We start from the raw sequence: 23,400 nt of genomic DNA, 5'->3' as shown, positions 1-23,400 counted from the left end.
GTGGGTGTCTTGGACAACCGTGATCCCCCTTATATTCCGGGTCACCGGGTCACCATAGACCCGTATGACCCGGAATCGGCACAAATCGCAAGTGTGAATTCACTTGCGATTTGCGGTGATCGCCAACATGGGGGGGTCTGATTCCCCCTGGGGCATTTGCGCGGGGTGCCTGCTGATAGATATCAGCAGTCACCCCCTTCCGGTCCCAGCCCGGCACGCGGCAAGGACCGAAATTCCCACGGGCGCACAGGTACGCCCTTGGTCCTTAAGTACCATGGAGAAAAGGCGTACCTGTACACCCTTGGTCCTTAAGGGGTTAAAGGAATAGTCCAATGTAGAAAATGTATCCCTTATCCAATGAATAGTGGATAAGTGTCTGATCACGGGGGTCCAACCGCTTGGACAACCCCCTCGCCCACCCCTCTCCAATCTCCTGTACTGCATCAGGCTCTCCTTGCATACAGAGTGGGGGTTGGCACATGCCCTCCATGGATCTGTATGCAAAGTTTTTTGAAGGGGCAGATGCCAAAATAAATTTTTGCCTTGGGTGAAAATAAGCCTAGATACTCCTTTACCTGTTTGATATATTTATTTATTTTATTATTAACCAGATAGCACTGCAAATGATAGCCTCTAAACCCATTGAAGACCACCTTATACCTTGTCAACACCTTCTTGTTCTTTCTGGCTACACCATAAAAAGCATACTTAGTTCAGCCAAAGTTCAGCCAAATTTTGTCCACTGTGTATCGCCACCTTGAGACAAAATATGCATCATACATGAAGCATACGCTTTAATGTGCAATGTGTAACAAGGACCCCCAAACCATCCTGTGCCATTCATAACACTTCATGGACCCCCTCAGGCATCAGGGCCCTTGTGTGACTGTTCCCTTTGCATCACTATAGCTAGGGTTCCAAGCATGCAATTAAAAGGGGTACTCCACTGCCCCATCATTCTGAACATTCTGTTCAGAATGCTGGGTGCAAGCAGCGGGGGTTACCTCGTATTGGCCCCTACCCTTGTGACGTTACGCCACGTCCCCTCAATGCTAGTCTCTGGGAGGGTACTTGGCATGCACCACGCCCCTCCATAGACTTGCTTTGAGGGGGCGTGGCATCGTGTGACATCACAAGGGGTGTGGGCATGACGTCACAACCCCAGCAGCTCGCACCCAGTGTTCAGAACAAAATGTTTGAATGCTGGGGCAGTGGAGTACCCTTTTAATGTGACTGCAAAAAGTTAACCGCATACGTTTTTTCTACTTTACTATTTACTAGGGAGAAGGAAAAAACCTCTGAAGATTACATCAGGGCATTCGCGTCACACACCGCTCATCATCCACACTTTGTAACAAATTCTAATAGAAGAAGTACTCAGACAAGGTAAAAATGTAATTAATGTGAAGTTTATTATATTTTATATGTATTTTAAATGTGTTGTTACCTAAAATCATTCATGAAGAGCGTACAGCAGCGCTCAGGACAGGAAAAACCCCCATAATAGGAAATCCATGGCTGCTGTATGGCCCTTCCTCTGGGCATACTAAGGGAGGATTACGCTAAAACATGACTACAAATGTGTATGTAGTGATAGTGTGTAGGGGATGAATGTGTATGTAGTGATAGTGTGTAGGGGATGAATATGTGTGTAGTGATAGTGTGTAGGGGATGAATGTGTGTGTAGTGATAGTGTGTAGGGGATGAATGTGTATGTAGTGATAGTGTGTAGGGAATGAATGTGTATGTAGTGATAGTGTGTAGGGAATGAATGTGTATGTAGTGATAGTGTGTAGGGGATGAATGTGTATGTAGTGATAGTGTGTAGAGGATGAATGTGTATGTAGTGATAGTGTGTAGGAAGATGAATGTGTATGTAGTGATAGTGTGTAGGGAATGAATGTGTATGTAGTGACAGTGTGTAGGGGATGAATGTGTATGTAGTGATAGTGGGAAGGGGATGAATGTGTATGTAGTGACAGTGTGTAGGGGATGAATGTGTATGTAGTGATAGTGTGTAGGGGATGAATGTTTACTTACTGATAGTGTGTAGGGGATGAATGTGTATGTAGTGATAGTGTGTAGGGAATCAATGTGTATGTAGTCATAGTGTGCAGGGAATCAATGTGTATGTAGTGACAGTGTGTAGGGGATGAATGTGTATGTAGTGATAGTGTGTAGGGGATGAATGTGTGTGTAGTGATAGTGTGTAGGGGATGAATGTGTATGTAGTGATAGTGTGTAGGGAATTAATGTGTATGTAGTGATAGTGTGTAGGGAATTAATGTGTATGTAGTGACAGTGTGTAGGGGATGAATGTGTATGTAGTGATAGTGTGAAGGGGATGAATGTGTATGTAGTGATAGTGTGTAGAGAATGAATGTGTATGTAGTGATAGGGTGTAGGGAATGAATGTGTATGTAATGATAGTGTGTAGGAAATTAATGTGCATGTAGTGATTAGAGATGAGCGAATCGAAGCTGACAAACCCAAATTCGTTACGAGTTTCATGAAATATTCGATTCACAACAAATTTGAATATCTCCGCAATTCTATTGCGCAAATCGCTTAATTAAACTGCATTTTACAGCGTTCCAGGCTAAAGGAGACCTAAAATGGTGGATACACATGTCACTTCATGGGGCACGGGATTATGGGAGGGTGGGAAAGTACAACGGGAAGGGAGGTAGGCGGGATGACCCTGAATCACATGCGAGATGCATCCTATCATCATTCATTGACCCCTGTGATGTCACAGACCTATATAATCCCCAGCCATCTTGCGGCTGCTCATTTCATGCCATATATACTGCAGAGATAGGGCGGACTGCGTGTCTGTGTGTATTACACAGACACGCTGAATTGCTTATACCACAGCGTTCCACTGCCAACTGCTATTTAAATCAGCGTTGTGGACAGAGAGAAGTGCAGTGCTTTGCTTGTTCTGACTGAGAAGGATTTTTACGTTATAAACCTCCCATTCACTTTATTGAGCATTTCATCAGAGAGGGCAGATAGCTTTTCGTTGCCTCATACAAATAAACAAGGGGATTAATGTGTATGTAGTGATAGTGTGTAGGGTATGAATGTGTATGTAGTGATAGTGTGTAGGGAATGAATGTGTATGTAGTGATAGTGTGTAGGGAATGAATGTGTATGTAGTGATAGTGTGTAGAGAATGAATGTGTATGAAATGATAGTGTGTAGGAAATGAATGTGTATGTATTGATAGTGTGCAGGGGATGAATGTGTATGTAGTGATAGTGTGTAGAGAATGAATGTGTATGTAGTGATAGTGTGTAGAGAATGAATGTGTATGAAATGATAGTGTGTAGGAAATGAATGTGTATGTATTGATAGTGTGCAGGGGATGAATGTGTATGTAGTGATAGTGTGTAGAGAATGAATGTGTATGTAGTGATGGGGTGTAGGGAATGAATGTTTATGTAGTGATAGTGTGTAGGGGATGAATGTGTATGTAGTGATAGTGTGTAGGGAATGAATGTGTACGTAGTGATAGTGTGTAGGAAATTAATGCGTATGTAGTGATTGTGTGCAGGGGATGAATGTGTATGTAGTGATAGTGTGTAGGGAATTAATGTGTATGTAGTGATAGTGTGTAGAGAATGAATGTGTATGTAGTGATAGTGTGTAGGGGATGAATGTTTATGTAGTCATAGTGTGTAGAGAATGAATGTGTATGTAGTGATAGTGTGTATGGAATGAATGTGTATGTAGTGATAGTGTGTAGGGGATGAATGTGTGTGTTGTGATAGTGTGAAGGGGATGAATGTGTATGTAGTGATAGTGTGTAGGGAATGAATGTGTATGTAGTGATAGTGTGTAGGGAATGAATGTGTATGTAGTGATAGTGTGTAGGGAATCAATGTGTATGTAGTGATAGTGTGTAGGGTATGAATGTGTATGTAGTGATAGTGTGTAGAGAATGAATGTGTATGAAATGATAGTGTGTAGGAAATGAATGTGTATGTATTGATAGTGTGCAGGGGATGAATGTGTATGTAGTGATAGTGTGTAGAGAATGAATGTGTATGTAGTGATAGGGTGTAGGGAATGAATGTTTATGTAGTGATAGTGTGTAGGGAATGAATGTGTACGTAGTGATAGTGTGTAGGAAATTAATGCGTATGTAGTGATTGTGTGCAGGGGATGAATGTGTATGTAGTGATAGTGTGTAGGGAATGAATGTGTATGTAGCGATAGGGTGTAGAGAATGAATGTGTATGTAGTGATAGTGTGTAGGGGATGAATGTTTATGTAGTCATAGTGTGTAGAGAATGAATGTGTATGTAGTGATAGTGTGTATGGAATGAATGTGTATGTAGTGATAGTGTGTAGGGGATGAATGTGTGTGTGGTGATAGTGTGTAGGGGATGAATGTGTGTGTAGTGATAGTGTGAAGGGGATGAATGTGTATGTAGTGATAGTGTGTAGGGAATGAATGTGTATGTAGTGATAGTGTGTAGGGAATGAATGTGTATGTAGTGATAGTGTGTAGGGAATCAATGTGTATGTAGTGATAGTGTGTAGGGTATGAATGTGTATGTAGTGATAGTGTGTAGGGAATGAATGTGTATGTAGTGATAGTGTGTAGGGAATGAATGTGTGTGTGGTGATAGTGTGTAGAGAATGAATGTTTATGTAGTGATAGTGTGTAGGGAATGAATGTGTATGTAGTGATAGTGTGTAGGAAATGAATGTGTATGTAGTGATAGTGTGTAGGAGATGAATGTGTATGTAGCGATAGGGTGTAGAGAATGAATGTGTATGTAGTGATAGTGTGTAGGAGATGAATGTGTATGTAGCGATAGGGTGTAGAGAATGAATGTGTATGTATTGATAGTGTGTAGGGAATGAATGTGTATGTAGTGATAGTGTAGAGAATGAATGTGTGTGTGGTGATAGTGTGTATGGAATGAATGTGTATGTAGTGATAGTATGTAGGGGCTGAATGTGTATGCAGTGATAGTGTGTAGGGAATGAATGTGTGTGTAGTGATAGTGTGTAGGGGATGAATGTGTGTGTAGTGATAGTGTATAGAGAATGAATGTGTATGTAGTGATAGTGTGTGGGGGATGAATGTGTATGTAGTGATAGTGTGTAGGGGATGAATGTGTATGTAGTGATAGTGTGTAGAGAATGAATGTGTATGTAGTGATAGGGTGTAGAGAATGAATGTGTATGAAATGATAGTGTGTGGGGGATGAATGTGTATGTAGTGATAGTGTGTAGGAAATGAATGTGTATGTAGTGATTAGAGATGAGCGAATCGAAGCTGACGAACCCAAATTCGTTACGGGTTTCATGAAATATTCGATTCACAACGAATGCGAATATCGCAGCAATTCTATTGCGCAAATCGCTTAATTAAACTGCATTTTACAGCGTTCCAGGCTAAAGGAGACCTAAAATGGCGGATACACATGTCACTTCATGGGGCAGGGGATTATGGGAGGGTGGGAAAGTACGACGGGAAGGGAGGTAGGCGGGATGACCCTGAATCACATTCGAGATGCATCCTATCATCATTCATTGACCCCTGTGATGTCACAGCCCTATATAATCCCCAGCCATCTTGTGGCTGCTCATTTCATGCCATATACACTGCAGAGATAGGGCGGACTGCGTGTCTGTGTGTGTTACACAGACACGCTGAATTGCTTATACCACAGCGTTCCACTGCCAACTGCTATTTAAATCAGCGTTGTGGACAGAGAGAAGTGCAGTGCTTTGCTTGTTCTGACTGAGAAGGATTTTTACGCCATAAACCTCCCATTCACTTTATTGAGCATTTCATCAGAGAGGGCAGATAGCTTTTCGTTGCCTCATACATATCAACAAGCTGCCTGAACTTCATGAACCTTATCACAGGAGGCAGGGAAGAATTTTCAGCGCAATTCTGTGTATTTTTTTCACAAGAAATCATCTGCTGGTTATAATAGTCTATAGACGGTATAAAAACCAGTTCACACCATTCTTAACACTCTGTGACAGAGTGCAATTTTGGGTTTAATCCCCGTTTAAAAATTTTTTTTTGTGGTGCTGCACTGCTGTGTCCTGCTGCTGTTCACAAATATGTTTTTTCAGTGGACTTTAGTGCATTTGTCTGCCCTCATACGTGCATACCACATACTACATCAAAGCAGTCTACTATTTTCTATCTGTAACAAGTCTAGATATTGGGAAAGTCCTGGCAAAAGTAATCACCGGCTGGTGTTTTACAAAAATACATTGTTTTTGGGCGTATTGTTGGGCATTTTTTGCACTCATATGTGCATACCCCATACGTACATCTAATTAGTGTACCATTTTGTACCTGCTAATCTGTGAAAGGTCTACATACTGTGAAAGTCCAAGCAACAGTACTCACCGGCTGGTGTTTTACAAAAATACTGAGTTGTTTGGCATATTGTAGAGCATTTTTTTGCCCTCATACGTGTATACCACATACCTACATCTAAGTAGTGTACTATTTTCTAGCTTTTAATTTGTCAAGGGCATACATACTGTGAAAGTCCAAGCAACAGTACTCACCGGCTGGTGTTTTACAAAAATACAGAGTTTTTTTGTGTATTGTTGCGCATTTTTTGCCCTCATACGTGCATACCACATACGTTCATCTAATAAGTGTACCATTTTGTACCTGTTAATCTGTCAAGGGCCTACATACTATGAAACTCCAAGCAACAGTACTCACCGGCTGTTGTTTTACAAAAATACAGATTATTTTGGCATATTGTTGAGCATTTTTCTGACCTCATCAGTGCATACCACATGCATACATCTAATTAGTGTACCATTTTGCACCTGTTAATCTGTGAAAGGCCTACATACTGTGATAGTCCAAGCAACAGTACTCACTGGCTGTTGTTTTACAAAAATACAGCGTTTTGTTTTTTCGTATTGTTGTGCATTTTCTTGCCCTCATGCGTGCATACCACATACATACATCTAATAAGTGTACCATTTTGTACCTGTTAATCTGTCAAGGGCCTACATACTGTGAAAGTCATAGCAACAGTACTCACCGGCTGGTGTTTACAAAAATACTGAGTTTTTTGGCGTATTGTAGCGCATTTTTCTGCCCTCATCAGTGCATACCACATACCTACATCTAAGTAGTGTACTATTTTTTACCTGTTAATTTGCCAAGGGCCTACATACTGTGAAAGTCCAAGCAAAATTACTCACCGGGTGGTGTTTTACAAAAATACAGTGTTTTTAGGCGTATTGTAACGCATTTTTCTGCCCTCATCAGTGCACACCACATACGTACATCTAAGTAGTGTACCATTTTGTACCTGTTAATCTGTCAAGGGCCTACATACTGTGAAAGTCCAAACAATAGTACTCACCGGCTGGTGTTTTACAAAACTTACAGAGTTTTTAGGCTCATTGTAGAGCATTTTTCTGCCCTCATAAGTGCACACCACATACCTACATCAAAGCAGGCTATTATTTTGTATCAGTGAATCTGTAACAAGTCTAGGTACTGGGAAAGTCCAGGCAAAAGTAATCACCGGCTGGTGTTTTACGAAAATAAGTTTTCCAAGTGTACTATACATCCTTTTTTTTCTGTCATATGTGCATACCACATAGCTACATCTACGTAGTGTACTTTTTTGAACATGTTAATCTGCAACAAGCCTACATACAGTGAAAGGCGTGTAGTGAAGCATATTTTACTCCCCTTGTGTACGCACTAAGTATGTCAGGCAGTGAAGTGCCAGGATGTGCTCAGAGGAGTGTCAGAGTCCTAAATTTATCAGACAGAGGTCGCAGCAGACTAGGGGCGAGTGGCAGCAGAAGCCGCAGTGAGAGGCAGAACTCCATGATGATGAAGCCGATCGCACTTGGGATCCGGGTGCAGAGAGGGCTTCATCATCATCAGCAGAAGAGGGTTGCAGGTTGCCCCTGAGGCAGCAGATGAGCCAGCAAGGTGGTAGCATGGTTGGCAGTCAGCATAGTGGCAGAAGTGGAAATTCAGGAGCCAAACGTGCCCAGGGTAGACCAACTGCTTCGCGGAAGCCTACCTTCCCAGGAGGTAGTGGAACAGGGGTTCCTTGAGATGGCGGTAGTAGCAGTCAATTATTGCGCACTGTTGGTGGTAAAATCAGATACTCGTGGTATGGCAGTTTTTCATCAAGCATCCGGAGGAAGTTAACACAGCCACATGCAAGATATGTCGGTAGAAGGTGAAGCGTGGACAGGGTAGCATTGTTGGCACCACGGCCCTGCGTCAACATATGATGCACCAGCATAAAGCGGCCATGGACAACCGTGGCTCAGATGTGGTGGTCCAGCCTGCGGCATCACCCAGTGGCACGCCACTCCCTCCTTCAGCCAGCCAAGGGTCCACCACCTCAGGTGAAGGGAGCTGTGTGTCATACCCTCCTTCTGTCGCATTCATCCAATGGCGCAGAAGCTGAATGTCCTCCTTTCCAAGTTGCTGGTGCTGCAGTCCCTCCCATTTCAAGTGGTGGACTCTGCACATTTCAGAGAATTGAGGGCTTGTGCTGACCCGAGGTGGAGAGTCCCAAGTCGCAATTTCTTTGCGAAGAAGGCAGTACCAGCCCTGCATAAGTTTGTACAAGAGAAGGTGTGCCAGCCCTTGAGCCTGTCGGTGTGTTCAAAAGTGCACAGCAGCGCTGACGTGTGGAGCTGTAACTACGGGCAGGAACAATACATGTGATTTTACGGCCCACTGAGTAAATGTGGTTCCTGCACAGCCACAACAGCAACTTGAACAGGTCACACCGCTTCCTCCTCCACGCTCTCGCTCTCAGGCAGTTGGTCCAGTTGGTGACAGTGCGCAACTCCGCCTCCTCACCCTCCACTGTGTCCTCGGCCTCCACTTCACGTTCAAATCTCAGTGGCCCTTCATCGCACCATGTGTGTAGAGCACGGCAGTGTCACACTGTTCTTCACATGGTTTGCCTTGGCAAACGGAGTCACACAGGGGAGGAACTGCTAAAATTCAATCGTCAAGAAATCGGAGTATGGCTTACTCCACAAAAACTGGAAATGGGAACCATGGTGACCGACAATGGGAAGAACATTGTGTCCGCGCTGCGACAAGGAAGTGTGAAACCTGCGCCCTGCATGGCACACGTGTTGAATCTGGTTGTCAAGCACTTCCTGAAGTCTTCACCACATTTGCAAGACGTCCTAACATTGGATGACCTAAAGCGGTTCACAGCATTGAACTTTGTTAGCGATCCAGTGATTTCATATTATCATCCTCTGTGGGAGCAAAAAAAAAGTGTAAAAAAGAATTATAAAAAAAATAAAAGGATAAATGTGAATAAGCCCCACCCTTAATAAAAGTGTGATTCACACTAACATCCCCCCCCCCCCCCACATACTCTTTTTTTTAAATAAGATAATGTAAATGTGGTGCTGGGAGCGTAATGGTGTCTAGAGTGTTGCGGTAATAGTGTTGGGTCTGGTGGTATTAACCCTTGAGTGTCCTGACGCCAGGCTGCGGTTTCCTCAATAGTAATGTTCCTACTGCAAACCGTCCCACAAACGGCAGGGAAAAATAACAGAATGTCCATAGCAGATTTTATGAAGTACACTGATGAAACTTTACTCGAAGATTTTATGCAACAGTATTGAACATAACAGTCTTTTCAAGAGTGAACGGGGATACAGGTTCCTCACAGGTTTGATGGGACTTGGAAGAAATGATGTTTTGATGCTGATGGGACTTGGAAGCAATGATCTTTTGATGCTAGCCACTGTGCTACTATTTTAGAATATTTGAGCTGATAGTAGTCACACAGGATTCAGTAGTTTGAGCCTTGGTAACGCACGTTTTGTGGCTGCGGGATGTTAGGCTTCAGGCCTAGCTTGAATTGATGCTGATGCTGAGATGTTGTGCTTGCTTGATAATCCGGTACTAAGAGAGTGAATTTAGTGGCTGCAGCCCCTTATATATTAAGAGGGCTGGACAAAGCTCATTGGTCAGCAAACCTGTAAGTTATGAACCCAGTGAACTCTGGGTACATCACATGACCTCGAAAGGTCCTTAACCTCCTGAGCGGTATTCCCGAGCGTGACTCGGGGTTAATTTTCCCTGCCAGGATCGGTAACCCTGAGTCACGCTCGGGGTAGAATTACAGAGTTCCCGGCCGGGCTGCACGATATATCGCAAAAGCAATGCGATATAGCGATGCGGCCCCCGGGAAAACTTGCGATTATCTGCTCTGGTCGGCTCCCGTTGCGGGGGGCGGCCAGAGCAGGTAAAGAAAAATACTAAAAGTCAGTGTTTCCCTACCAGGGGGCCTCCAGCTGTTGCAAAACTACAACTCTCAGCATGCCCGAACAGCCAAAGGCTGTCCGGGCATGCTTGGAGTAGTAGTTTCACAACAGCTGGAGGTACCCTGTCAGAAAAACACTGAGCTAAATGTAAAAGGAAAAAGTAGTAAAATAAAAAAACCTTTTGCTCACCTAGTCCCGGTCCCTGAAGATGTCGTTCCCCTCCGTGTGCTCTGGTCCCTGCTCTATTCATCTTACAGGACCTTTCACTTTTCAGCCAATCACAGGCCGCAGTGGTGTAAAGCCTGTGATTGGCTGAAGGGGAAAGGGCTTGTTCTGCAGCAAATACACTAGGTTTTGAAATCTGCCCGGTAAACCTAGTGTATTCTGCTGCAGGACAAGACAAGGGGGGAGAATGTGACAAAGGGGGGAATGTGACAGAGGGGGGGATGTGACAAGGGGGGGGGGGGGGGAATGTGACATGAAGGGGGGGGGAATGTGACAAGAGGGGGGAAAGTGACAGGGGAGGGGGAATGTGACATGAAGGGGGGGATGTGACAAGGGGGTGATTTCACAGGGGGAGGGGAATGTAACATGAAGGGGGAGAATGTGACAGGGGGGGGAATGTGACAGGGGGGGAATGTGACAAGGGGGGAATGGGATAAGGGGGGGATGTGACAAGGGGGAAGAATGTGACAAGGGGGGAAGAATGTGACAAGGAGGAGGGAGAATGTGACGGGGGATGTGACAAGGGAGAGGGGGAATGTGACAAGGGAGGGGGAATGTGATGGGGGAGATGTGAAATGGGCGGGGGGAGATGTGAAATTCAGTGCAAAAAATTGTACCGCTTTTGGTACAAATTTCCAGAAAGAATCATACCGCCAGGAAGGTTAAGCATTTTATACATGACAACTGTGTATCACGTGACCACTATGGTCCTATACATATATTTCCTCTACATTAAATTAATATGTACACACTTTACTTAAGACTACTAGGGGTATGCCCTACAGGAGAGCCCTATAGACATGGAGGGATTCTAGCTGTGGGGACCTTAGACAAGGGACAGGAACAGGTCCTGTACCGGGACACCACATAAACAAAAATAAATGTAAACATTTGTGGTATTATCTAGTAAACTAATAAAATTTTATTTTTATAAAACCACTTGGTCAATGAAAATTAGCCTAGATACTCCCTTACCTGTTTGATATATTTATTTATTTTATTATTAACCAGATAGCACTGCAAATGATAGCCTCTAAACCCATTGAAGACCACCTTACACCTTGTCAACACCTTCTTGTTCTTTCTGGCTACACTATAAAAAGCATTCTTAGTTCAGACAAAGTTCAGCCATATTTTGTCCACAGTGTATGACCACCATGAGAGAAAATATGCATCATACATAAAGCAGACGCTTCAATGTGCAATGTGTAACAAGGACCCCCAAACCATCCTGTGCCATTCATAACACTTCATGGACCCCCTCAGGCATCAGGGCCCTTGTGTGACTGTTACCTCTGCATCACTATAGCTAGGGTTCCAAGCATGCAATTAAAAGGGGTACTCAACTGCTCCATTGTTCTAAACATTTTGTTCAGAATGCTGGGTGCAAGCTGCGGGGGTCATGACGTAATGGCAACGCCCCTTGTGACATTGCGCCATGTCCCCTCAATGCTAGTCTCTGGGAGGGTGCTTGGCATGCATCATGCCCCTCCATAGTCTTCCGTTTAGGGAGGCGTGGCATGGCTTGACATCACGAGGGGCATGGCCATGAAGTCACAACCCCAGCAGCTTGCACCCAGTGTTCAGAACAAAATGTTTGAACGCTGGGGCAGTGGAGTACCCTTTTAATGTGACTGCAAAAAGTTAACGGCATACGTTTTTTCTACTTTACTATTTACTAGGGAGAAGGAAAAAAAACTCTGAAGGTTACATCAGGGCATTCGGGTCACACACCGCTCATCATCCACACTTTGTAACAAATTCTAATAGAAGAAGTGACTCAGACAAGGTAAATAAATGTAATTAAATGTGAAGTTTATTATTATATTTTATATGTATTTTTAATGTGTTTTTAATGTGTAAGTCCCTACTGAGTTGATCCAGGGGAAGGCAAAAAACCCTCATACTAGAGGTAAAAATTCCTTCCCGACTCCAAATATGGCAGTCAGAATAAATCTCTGGATCAACGTTCTGTCCCTATAAATCTAGTATACATAACCGGCGATGTTATTATTCTCCAAGAATGCATCCAGACCCCTTTTGAACTCTTTTACAGAGTTCACTATGACTACCTCCTCCGGGAGAGAATTCCACAGTCTCACTGCTCTTACAGTAAAGAACCCCCGTCTGTGGTTGCGTAGAAACCTTCTTTCCTCTAAACGTAGAGGATGCCCCCTTGTTATAGATACAGTCCTGGGTATAAATAGATCATGGGAGAGATCTCTGAATGGTCCCCTGATATATTTATACATAGTTATTAGGTCTCCCCTAAGCCTTCTTTTTTCTAAACTAAATAAACCCAATTCTGATAATCTTTCTGGGTACTGTAGTCCTCCCCTTCCCCGTATTAACCTGGTTGCCCGTCTTTGAACCCTCTCCATCTCCACTATATCTTTCTTGTACACTGGTGCCCAGTACTGTACACAGTATTCTATGTGTGATCTGACTAGTGATTTGTACGGCAGTAGAATTATTTCCTTGTTGTGGGCATCTATGGGCATCTATGCCCCTATTACGCTATAACATGACTGCAAATGTTTATGTAGTGATAGTGTGTAGGGGATGAATGTGTATGTAGTGATAGTGTGTAGGGGATGAATGTGTATGTAGTGATAGTGTGTAGGGGATGAATGTGTATGTAGTGATAGTGTGTAGGGAATGAATGTGTATGTAGTGATAGTGTGTAGGGGATGGATGTGTATGTAGTGATAGTGTGTAGGGGATGAATGTGTATGTAGTGATAGTGTGTAGGGAAAGAATGTGTATGTAGTGATAGTGTGTAGAGAATGAATGTGTATTTAGTGATAGTGTGTAGAGAATGAATGTCTATGTAGTGATTGTGTGTAGGAGATGAATGTGTATGTAGTAAAAGTGTGTAGGGAATGAATGTGTATGTATTTTGTGTTTGTGATTTGTGTACAGTGATTTAGTGTGTGCATTAATTGTAACAATAAATATACTATAAGGGCACGTTCCCTCTTGGCGTGTATGCAGAATACTTCACGCTGTGCAAAATCTGTAGCAGCAGCGGGAGATACGCTGCGTATCCCTCGCTCACCATACACACAAGGCTTTCTTGCGGCAGCCCTTTGTTTGCAGTGAGTTTTGGAGGTGGAGCCCCGCCTCCAAAACTCACTGCGCACATAGGGCTGCCGCCAGAAAGCCTTGTGTGTATGTGAGCGAGGGATATGCAGCGTATTTCCCGCTGCTTCTGCAGACTTTGCGCAGCGTCAAATACGCTACGTATATGCCAAGTGGGAACGTGACCTTAAGAATACATCTAGGGCGGCTTGGTCTTCATCCGTTCTGTTCTTCTTTCTTCGTCCTTCTTCGCTTGGTGTTCTCTTCCCCGGCACAAGGCTGCAGATCGGTGATACAGATGGAGCAGGCGAGAGGGATCCACCATGGGCCTCTCGGGATGTATTCTCCAGGATCCCTCCGGTACCAGCGTATGGCCCAGCCGTGATGTTCCTTACGCTCTCTCTTCCATGCCCAGTACTCGGGGTCTTGTGCCATGATCTAGAATTAATCACAATATACATTGTTATAATAAACACAGACTTTCATTCCTAGTGTATAGTTTTTATTTTATGTCACTGACCCGATCACAGGTGTCTCTGGTCACCCAAGCGTGGAATCTCATCCGGAGGAGCAGCAGGTTCCGCAGGTGTAGCATCCAGGTCTTCATCGCCGTCCACATCGGTCCAAGGGCCCAGGGGTAGATCTCGCGTCGAAACATCTCATCCTCTTCAAACTGGTTGGCAAGAAACCTAAAAGGAAGAAAAAATAAATAAATAAAAATTATACACATTTCACAAGAGAAAGAGGAGAAGAACCATTGGTAGTAATATTACAACACAGAGTGCCCGGTGTATATATATATATATATATATATATATATATATATATATATATTTATATGTATTTATATTAATGTTTATAAATATATATATATATATATATATATTTATGTATTTATATAGATATGTGTATATATATATATATATATAATATATATATATTTATATATTTATATAGATGTGTATATATGCAATAACATTAATAAAAACTCACAGCGCTGGAAAGAAGTAGGTGTTATATTCCTCCGTACGCAGGTTGGCTCTTCGGAAGTAGATGAGGACCATGGCCAGGAGATACTAGAGGGAGAAGAAGAGTTAGAGGCTGGTAATACATTTCTTATCTAAATACATTCTATTATACAGTACCTGTATGTCTCCAGTATATCCCTGTATTTACTTCTATCTGTACAACATCTATTCTTTCCCTTTATATACTACCTTGTCCGCGATCTTATAGCAGCTGTCCCTGCCTAGAAATAGCTGGATGTGTCCTTCATCTACAAAAATAACAGAGATATCATTATTTTTATTTATTCAATCAATATCTTCTATACTATCTATAACAATTCTACATATAATATACATATACATGTGTGTATACAGTCACTGACACATTATAAACTATATTCCATACTATACATTGTACAGAAGCACCAGAGCAGGAGAGAGAAGGTTCTGTAGAGGGAACATTATCTTTCCTGAAGAACATGGACCTCAGTATTAGGGCTATGATAATACTGATCTTTATTTACGATGTATATGTCTGTTTCATAGGGCCAAGATTGGGGGTTGGCTGAGTAGGCACCTGCCTAGGGAACCACCATCTTCCTAGCCCGGCAGGGTGGCAGAACTGCTGGAGATCTCTAGAATTATGGGTCGAGGGCACTTTCCCTGGTTGCAGGTTGGGAGAGGTGCAGGACCTCTGCCCACTGTCTCCGGCTCAGACACACACAGGGTAACATCACTCTGTGTGCACCAAGGGACGTCCATGTTGGTAAGGCAGTAAAGAGAACGTAAATAGTGATGTCGCGAACATAAAATTTTCGGTTCGCGAACCGCAAACGCAACCTTCCGCAAATGTTCGCGAACCACCTTTGACTTCAATGGGCAGGCGAATTTTAAAACCCACAGGGACTCTTTCTGGCCACAATAGTGATTTAAAAGTTGTTTCAAGGGGACTAACAAATGTATTGTGGCATGCTGGAGTGGGATCCATGGCAAAACTCCCATGGAAAATTACATAGTTGATGCAGAGTCTGGTTTTAATCCATAAAGGGCATAAATCACCTATTATTCCTAAATGGTTTGGAATAACGTGCTTTAGCACCCTTTAGGCAGCATATAGAGCCCCCCTTTAGGCATCACATAGTTAGATTCCCCTCTTTAGACAGCACATAGATTCCCCCATATTAGGCAGCACATAGTTAGATCCCCCCACTTTAGGCATCACATAGTAAGATTCCCCCATGTTAGTCAGCACATAGTTAGAGCTCCCCTTTAGGCAGCACATAAGATTCCCCCATATTATGCAGCACATAGTTAGAGCCCCCCTTGAGGCAGCACATAGTGGGATTTGAACCCAACCGAACATTAGGAGTGTTGAATTCCAACGTGTCGGGCTGTCACAAATCAAGCACCTCACTGGCATGGTCAGAGCAGGTATATCACCTACACTGCGCATTGGGTAAACCTGGTGACGGCTGCCATTCATGGAATGCGTGGTTCTGGTAGCATGAGAGGTGCCCGAAGCTAAGCTAGAGGAGGAGTAGAATGGTGCGTCAAGGTTCCGAGCGGAAGCTGTAGTAGATTTGGTGTCTTGTGATAGCCAGTCAACTAAGTCCTCAGAACTTTGGGGGTTCAGGGTACGTGGCCTCTGATGACTGGCCATTCTAGGGCCAAAGGGAATCCCAGCACCACGACGGCCCCTGCGGGGTGGCCTTCCTCTACCTGTAATTTTTTGGTTAATTTGCACAACTGTCACACCTAATGTGATTTAAACTAGGGTGACAATGAGCAAAAAAGCTTGCTAGCGGAGTTCCCCTTTTAAGCAGTGGTCCTCAAACAGGGTGCCTCCAGCTGTTGCAAAACGCACGGACTGATATCTTTCAGCCCTTTGAATACTGTAGTAGTTAGTTGCTTGAAGGAACTTAAGTTTTATACTGAAGTACCCCTTTTAACCAGCGGTTCCCTCCCAACCAGGGTGCCCCCAGGTGTTGCAAGACACACGGACTGATATCTTTCAGCTCTTTGAATACTGTAGTAGTTAGTTGCTTGAAGGAACTTAAGTTTGATTCAGGAAAACCCCTTAATACCAGCGGTTCCCTCCCAACCAGGACTGATATCTTTCAGCCCTAAAAAGGGCTTTTTGGGTGCTGTCCTTAAAGCAGATGTTACACTAGTGCTTTAGAAGTAAACTAGACCCTGAATACACCACCTAGCAGCAACCTAGCTATCACTTTCCTTATACAGCAGGAGCAGCTTTTCTGACCCTCCACTTTCTAAGCCTGCAGCATGCAGAATGAGGCTAAATTGGTGTCCGTGCAAGAGGTAGGGGGGTCTGGAAGGGAAGGACTGCTGCTGATTGGCTGTAATGTGTCTGCTGACTCTGACTCACAGGGTCAAAGTTTACTGCAAGGTTAAAGTATAGGGGGCGGATCGAACTTCACATATGTTCGCCCGGCGAGGCGAACGTGAACATGCTAAATTCGCCGGGAACTTTTCGCCGGCGAACAATTCGCGACATCTCTAAACGTAAATATGTATTTTTTAATTCTTATTTAATTATATATGTATTTAATTAATTAAAAATTTTGGGTGACAGGGACATGTCTACAATTGGGGCAACTATCTACCTCCTGGAGGGCACATGTCTATACTGTGGGAAAAATGCCTACGTTTGGGGAAACCTATCTACACTGGGATCAACTACCTGCCTCCTGGAGGGCACCTGTCTATACTGGGAACAGCTATCTACCTCTGGGGGGGAATCTATCTACACTGGAGACAACTACCTGCCACCTGGAGGGCAGCTGTCTACACTGGGAACAGCTATCTATCTCTGGGGGGGAATTTATCTACACTGGAGGCAACTACCTGCCTCCTGGAGGGCAGCTGTCTACACTGGGAACAGCTATCTACCTCTGGGGGGGGGGGGGGATCTATCTACACTGGAGACAACTACCTGCCTCCTGGAGGGTAGCTATCTACCTCTGGGGGGGGAATCTATCTACACTGGAGATAACTGGAGACAACTATGCGAATATCGGCACACTGGAGATATAATTGCGCATGCGCACTATGCGAATTTCATTACAAATTTTCGCATGGAAAAAAAAAAAAAAACATAGTGAAATATTGCAAATTCGAATATGTCCCCTGCCGCTCATTACTACTGTCTACCTCTGGTGGAAACCTATCTACACTGGAAACTACTATCTACCTCCTGGAGGGCACCTGTCTACACTGGGAACCACTATCTACCCCTTGGCAGAACCTATCTACACTGGGGGCAACTATCTATCTCCTGGGGGGGGGCATCTTTAAGGGGATAAGAACACTTTATTTTATCATGTGATTAAATATTATACTTTTTGTCATTGAAAGAAAAATGTATTGTTACCCAGGAGTCTGTAAAAAGCGGCTCGTTCCTCCGGCTGTAGGATGGCGTCATCAGTGGTCTCCCTGCGGTTGTTGTCCGTCTGCTCCCTCTTCTTCTTTGGCTCGCCGTCCGTCTCCTCCTTTGGCTGGTCCTCCGTCTTCTCCGACTCCTCCTGGGTGGCAGATGCTGAACTGTGATAGAAGAGATAACATCTATAGTATTGGGCCTCATGCACCCGACCAAATAATGGGCCATCCCGGTTATAAGGAGCCATAATATGACACCATGGAAGTCTATGAGACCATATGGTACAACATTATATTCTCGTTACATCAAGCCACGCCCCCTCCATTCATGTCTATGGGAGGGGGCGTGGCAGAATGCCGGGCGTCTGTACAGATCAGTGGAGTACCCCTTTAAGGGTCCGTAGTCTTGCCCACCATATTTTCAGTGCTATCATAAGGCAATGCGGGTCTACCGTGCAGGGATCAGTATGATAGTCGGGCTCCTGCTGGAGCTACAAGGAGCGGAGGAACCTCTTCTAGTAGATTAACCCTTCATATACATCAGTCAAATCCTGAAAGCTGCATGTGAGGAGTTTCCACACTGATCGCTGTCAGTCCCTTTGTAGGGCTCTTAAAAATAAAATGTAAATAAAAAAAAGCATCAACTTTTTCTGAAAACAACATAAAAAATTTAAAAAACATATTGAGTTTCGCCACATTCATAATGACCCAAATAATAAAATAATTGAATTATTCATGCTACACATTGACTGCTGGAAAAAAAATGTTAAAAATCTAAAAGAAAAAACGCCACATCCCCTCCATGCATGTCTATGGGAGCCGTCACACCCCTTCCCATAGACATCGAAGGGGGGGCATGACATCACGACCACTGCCGCCAGGACTTGGCATTTGTTCAGAACACGGGGTGTCACGGGTCAGTGCGCAGAGGTCACGGGTGTCCCAGCGATAGGGGATAGGGTGCCCATAGCAACCAATCAGCTTGCTTCTTTCATTTTTAACAAGGCCTCTGCAAAGTGAAAGAAGTGATCTGATTGGTTGCTATGGGTTACTGGGCAACTTGTCCTCTGGACAGGTTTTGATAAATCTCCCCCAAGATGCCTAGCGGTGGAGTACCCCTTTAAGTATTGCCACATGCAGAAATGTCCAATGGTAACAAAACTGCACGGTTAATGGCGTAAATGTAAAAAAATAGCAGAATTGCAGATTTTTGGTCACTTCATGTACCAGAAAAAAATGTATAAAAAGCGATCGAAAAGGCCTATAAATAGTGGCATTATCGAAACAAAAATAGTGGCATTATCACGTATAACACTGGGTCAGAAATCACATTTACCATTGAAGAGGCAGTTATCATATATATTAAAGAGATTTTCCAGTGGTTTTCTGGGACATTTACATTTATGGTCTATCCACTGCTGTCAAATCTTAGTTCCATTAAATTGAATGGGGGCTGTGCTGCAGTGACCTGGCACCAGCATTTCAGAATGACCCAAAATCTCTTCTCTATCTCCCGTCATTGGAGGAGATTTATCCAAACCTGTGTAGAGGAAGAGTGGTGCAGTTGCCCATAGCAACCAATCATATTGCTTCTTTCATTTTTTAAAAGAAGCAATCTGATAGGTTGCTATAGGCAACTGCACCACTCTTCCTCTGCCCAGGTTTGGATAAATCTCCTCCATTGTTTATATGTGAAAACCATCATGGGGGGAGATTTATCAAAACCTGTCCTGAGGAAAAGTTGCTGTGTTGCCCATAGCAACCAATCAGATCGATTCTTTCATTTTTGAAAAGGATTGGTTGCTATGGGCAACTCAGCAGCTTTTTGTCTGGAGAGGTTTTGGTAAATCTCCCCCCATGGCTCTGCCAAACAGCTGTAGGGCAGAGGTGAGGTGCCTGGTGTTGGTCCACCACCAACAACACATTAATAGCCAGTCCTGAGGATGGACCATAAATGGAAAAGTCCCAGAAAACTTCTTAATCTAAATTCCTCTGGTGGTATGATACATATAGCTGCCCAACTATAATAACATTGGGGGCAGTTATCACATATAACATTAGGGGGGCAGTTGTCACATATAACATTAGGGGGGCAGTTATCACATATAACATTAGGGGGGCAGTTATCACATATAACATTAAGGGGGGCAGTTATCACATATAATATTAGGGGGGCAGTTATCACATATAACATTAGGGGGGCAGTTATCACATATAACATTAGGGGGGCAGTTATCACACATAACATTAGGGGGGCAGTTATCACACATAACATTAGGGGGCAGTTATCAAGTATAACATTGGGGGCATTTATCACATATAACATAAGGGGGGCAGTTATCACATAGAACATTAGGGGGACAGTTATCACATATAACATTAGGGGGGCAGTTATCACATAGAACATTAGGGGGACAGTTATCACATATAACATTAGGGGGGCAGTTATCACATATAACATTAGGGGGGCAGTTATCATATATAACATTAGGGGGGGCAGTTATCACATATAACATTAGGGGGGCAGTTATCACATATAACATTAGGGGGGCAGTTATCACATACAACATTAGGGGGGCAGTTATCACATACAACATTAGGGGGGCAGTTATCACATATAACATTAGAGGGGCAGTTATCACATACAACATCAGGGGGGCAGTTATCACATACAACATTAGGGGCGCAGTTATCACATATAACATTAGGGGGGCAGTTATCACATACAACATTAGGGGGGCAGTTATCACATATAACATTAGGGGGGCAGTTATCATATATAACATTAGGGGGGCAGTTATCACATATAATATTAGGGGGGCAGTCATCACATATAACATTAGGGGGGCAGTTATCACATATAACATTAGGGGGGCAGTTATCACATATAACATTAGGGGGGCAGTTATCACATATAACATTAGAGGGCAGTTATAACATATAACATTAGTGGGGCAGTTATCACATATAACATTAGGGGGGCATTTATCACATATAACATTAGGGGGGCAGTTATCACATATAACATTAAGGGGGCAGTTATCACACATAACATTAGGGGGTAGTTATCACATATAACATTAGGGGGGCAGTTATCACATATAACATTAGGGGGGCAGTTATCACATATAACATTAGAGGGGCAGTTATCACATATAACATTAGGGGGGCAGTTATCACATATAATATTAGGGGGGCAGTTATCACATACAACATTAGGGGGGCAGTTATCACATATAACATTAGGGGCAGTTATCACATATAACATAAGGGGGGCAGTTATCATATATAACATTAGGGACAGTTATCACATATAACATTAGGGGGGCAGTTATCACATATAACATTAGAGGGCAGTTATAACATATAACATTAGTGGGGCAGTTATCACATATAACATTAGGGGGGCATTTATCACATATAACATTAGGGGGGCAGTTATCACATATAACATTAAGGGGGCAGTTATCACACATAACATTAGGGGGTAGTTATCACATATAACATTAGGGGGGCAGTTATCACATATAACATTAGGGGGGCAGTTATCACATATAACATTAGAGGGGCAGTTATCACATTTAACATTAGGGGGGCAGTTATCACATATAATATTAGGGGGGCAGTTATCACATACAACATTAGGGGGGCAGTTATCACATATAACATTAGGGGCAGTTATCACATATAACATAAGGGGGGCAGTTATCATATATAACATTAGGGACAGTTATCACATATAACATTAGGGGGGCAGTTATCACATATAACATTGGGGGGCAGTTATCACATATAACATTAGGGGGGCAGTTATCACATACAACATTAGGGGGGCGGTTATCACATATAACATTAGGGGCAGTTATAACATATAACATTAGTGGGGCAGTTATCATATATAACATTAGGGACAGTTATCACATATAACATTAGGGGGGCAGTTATCACATATAACATTAGGGGGGCAGTTATCACATATAACATTAGGGGGGCATTTATCACATATAACATTAGGGGGGCAGTTATCACATATAACATTAAGGGGGCAGTTATCACACATAACATTAGGGGGTAGTTATCACATATAACATTAGGGGGGCAGTTATCACATATAACATTAGGGGGGCAGTTATCATATATAACATTAGGGACAGTTACCACATATAACATTAGGGGGCAGTTATCACGTACAACATTGGGGGCATTTATCACATATAACATTAGGGGGGCAGTTATCACATACAACATTAGGGGGGCAGTTATCACATATAACGTTAGGGGGGCAGTTATCACATATAACATTAGAGGGGCAGTTATCACATATAACATTAGGGGGGCAGTTATCATATATAACATTAGGGACAGTTACCACATATAACATTAGGGGGCAGTTATCACGTATAACATTGGGGGAATTAATAACATATAACATTAGGGGGGCAGTTATCACATACAACATTAGGGGGGCAGTTATCACATACATTAGGGGAGCAGATATAACATTAGGGGAGCAGATATCACATATAACATTACTGGGGCAGTTATCACATACAACATTAGGGGGGCAGTTATCACATACATTAGGGGAGCAGATATAACATTAGGGGAGCAGATATCACATATAACATTACTGGGGCAGTTATCATATATAACATTAGGGGGGCAGTTATCACATATAACATTAGGGGCAATTAGCATATACACTAGTAGCAGTTATACATGGAGGCTCAGTAGTGTGGTTGCACTGCACATGACAGTTTATGGGACATGCTCATTGCAAACGTTAGAAAAGAAAAAAAACATCATAGACAGTACTGGGGAGATTTATCAAAACGTTTGGCTGAGAATAGTGTTGCAGTTACCCATAGCAACTAATGAGATTGCTTTTTTAATTTCTTTTTTTAAAAAGGCCTCTGAAAAAGGGGGGAAGCTGATTGGTTGCTATGGCAACTGGTCAACATTTTCTCTACATTTTTGATAAATCTTCCCCTAGTGGATGGCAGAAAAACAACTCTTAGTTTTTGAAGACTGTCTGTAAATGTACCCCTATAAAATGGTGTAGTGATGTGTCCTTTATACTTACCACTCCTCCTCATAAAGGGCTGTCAGTTCTCTCTTCCTCTTCCTCATGGTGTCGCCTTTTCTTCTCTTCCTCGCCGCCTCCTCCTCCTCGCCTCTCCTCCTCCTCGCCTCTCCTCCTCTCCTCCTCTCCTCCTCTCCTCCTCCGCCTCCTCCTCCTCGCCTCTCCTCCTCCTCGCCTCTCCTCCTCTCCTCTCCTCCTCTCCTCCTCCGCCTCCTCTCCTCCTCCGCCTCCTCCTCTCCTCCGCCTCCTCCTCTCCTCCGCCTCCTACTCGCCTCCTCCTCGCCTCTCCTCCTCTCCTCAAAATCTGTAGAAATTGATGGGGGT

General features: G+C 43.4%; 2 protein-coding genes and 2 long non-coding RNA genes across 6 annotated transcripts in view; 2 read left to right on the top strand and 2 right to left on the bottom strand.

Annotated features, from left to right (window-relative positions):
* Positions 1-10,558, bottom strand: part of LOC130369470 (speedy protein 1-B-like) — a 33,157-nt gene extending 22,599 nt beyond the window's left edge. The window contains exon 1 of the mRNA XM_056574801.1: positions 10,474-10,558. The gene's annotated coding sequence lies outside the window, so the exon portion shown is untranslated. The remainder of the gene's footprint in view (positions 1-10,473) is intronic.
* On the top strand, positions 1,280-13,913 carry LOC130369473 (uncharacterized). Its single transcript, XR_008892771.1, has 3 exons — positions 1,280-1,386; positions 12,192-12,298; positions 13,869-13,913. It is a non-coding gene; the product is annotated as an uncharacterized LOC130369473 (long non-coding RNA).
* Positions 13,714-23,197, bottom strand: LOC130369468 (speedy protein 1-B-like). 3 transcript variants are annotated; one of them, XM_056574798.1, is made up of 5 exons: positions 23,077-23,197; positions 17,989-18,158; positions 14,584-14,866; positions 14,111-14,279; positions 13,714-14,028 (listed from the first exon to the last, which is right to left on the bottom strand). In XM_056574798.1, the coding sequence occupies exons 3-5, from the start codon at positions 14,652-14,654 to the stop codon at positions 13,807-13,809; spliced, it is 462 nt and encodes a 153-aa protein (XP_056430773.1). In that variant the 5' UTR covers positions 14,655-14,866; positions 17,989-18,158; positions 23,077-23,197; the 3' UTR covers positions 13,714-13,806. The 3 variants fall into 3 exon arrangements, with proteins under 3 accessions (XP_056430773.1, XP_056430772.1, XP_056430774.1); XM_056574797.1 differs by lacking the exon at positions 23,077-23,197 and adding an exon at positions 19,330-19,573; XM_056574799.1 differs by lacking the exon at positions 23,077-23,197 and adding an exon at positions 19,393-19,573.
* Positions 16,967-23,400, top strand: part of LOC130369474 (uncharacterized) — a 33,013-nt gene continuing 26,579 nt past the window's right edge. Inside the window, exon 1 of the long non-coding RNA XR_008892772.1 lies at positions 16,967-17,120. This is a non-coding gene — a long non-coding RNA (uncharacterized LOC130369474). The remainder of the gene's footprint in view (positions 17,121-23,400) is intronic.

The sequence above is a fragment of the Hyla sarda genome, chromosome 4, assembly GCF_029499605.1.
Source record: "Hyla sarda isolate aHylSar1 chromosome 4, aHylSar1.hap1, whole genome shotgun sequence".
Taxonomy (NCBI): domain Eukaryota; kingdom Metazoa; phylum Chordata; class Amphibia; order Anura; family Hylidae; genus Hyla; species Hyla sarda.
The sequence above is the reverse complement of the archived record's forward strand: the minus strand, read 5'-3'. Positions and strand labels throughout refer to the sequence as shown.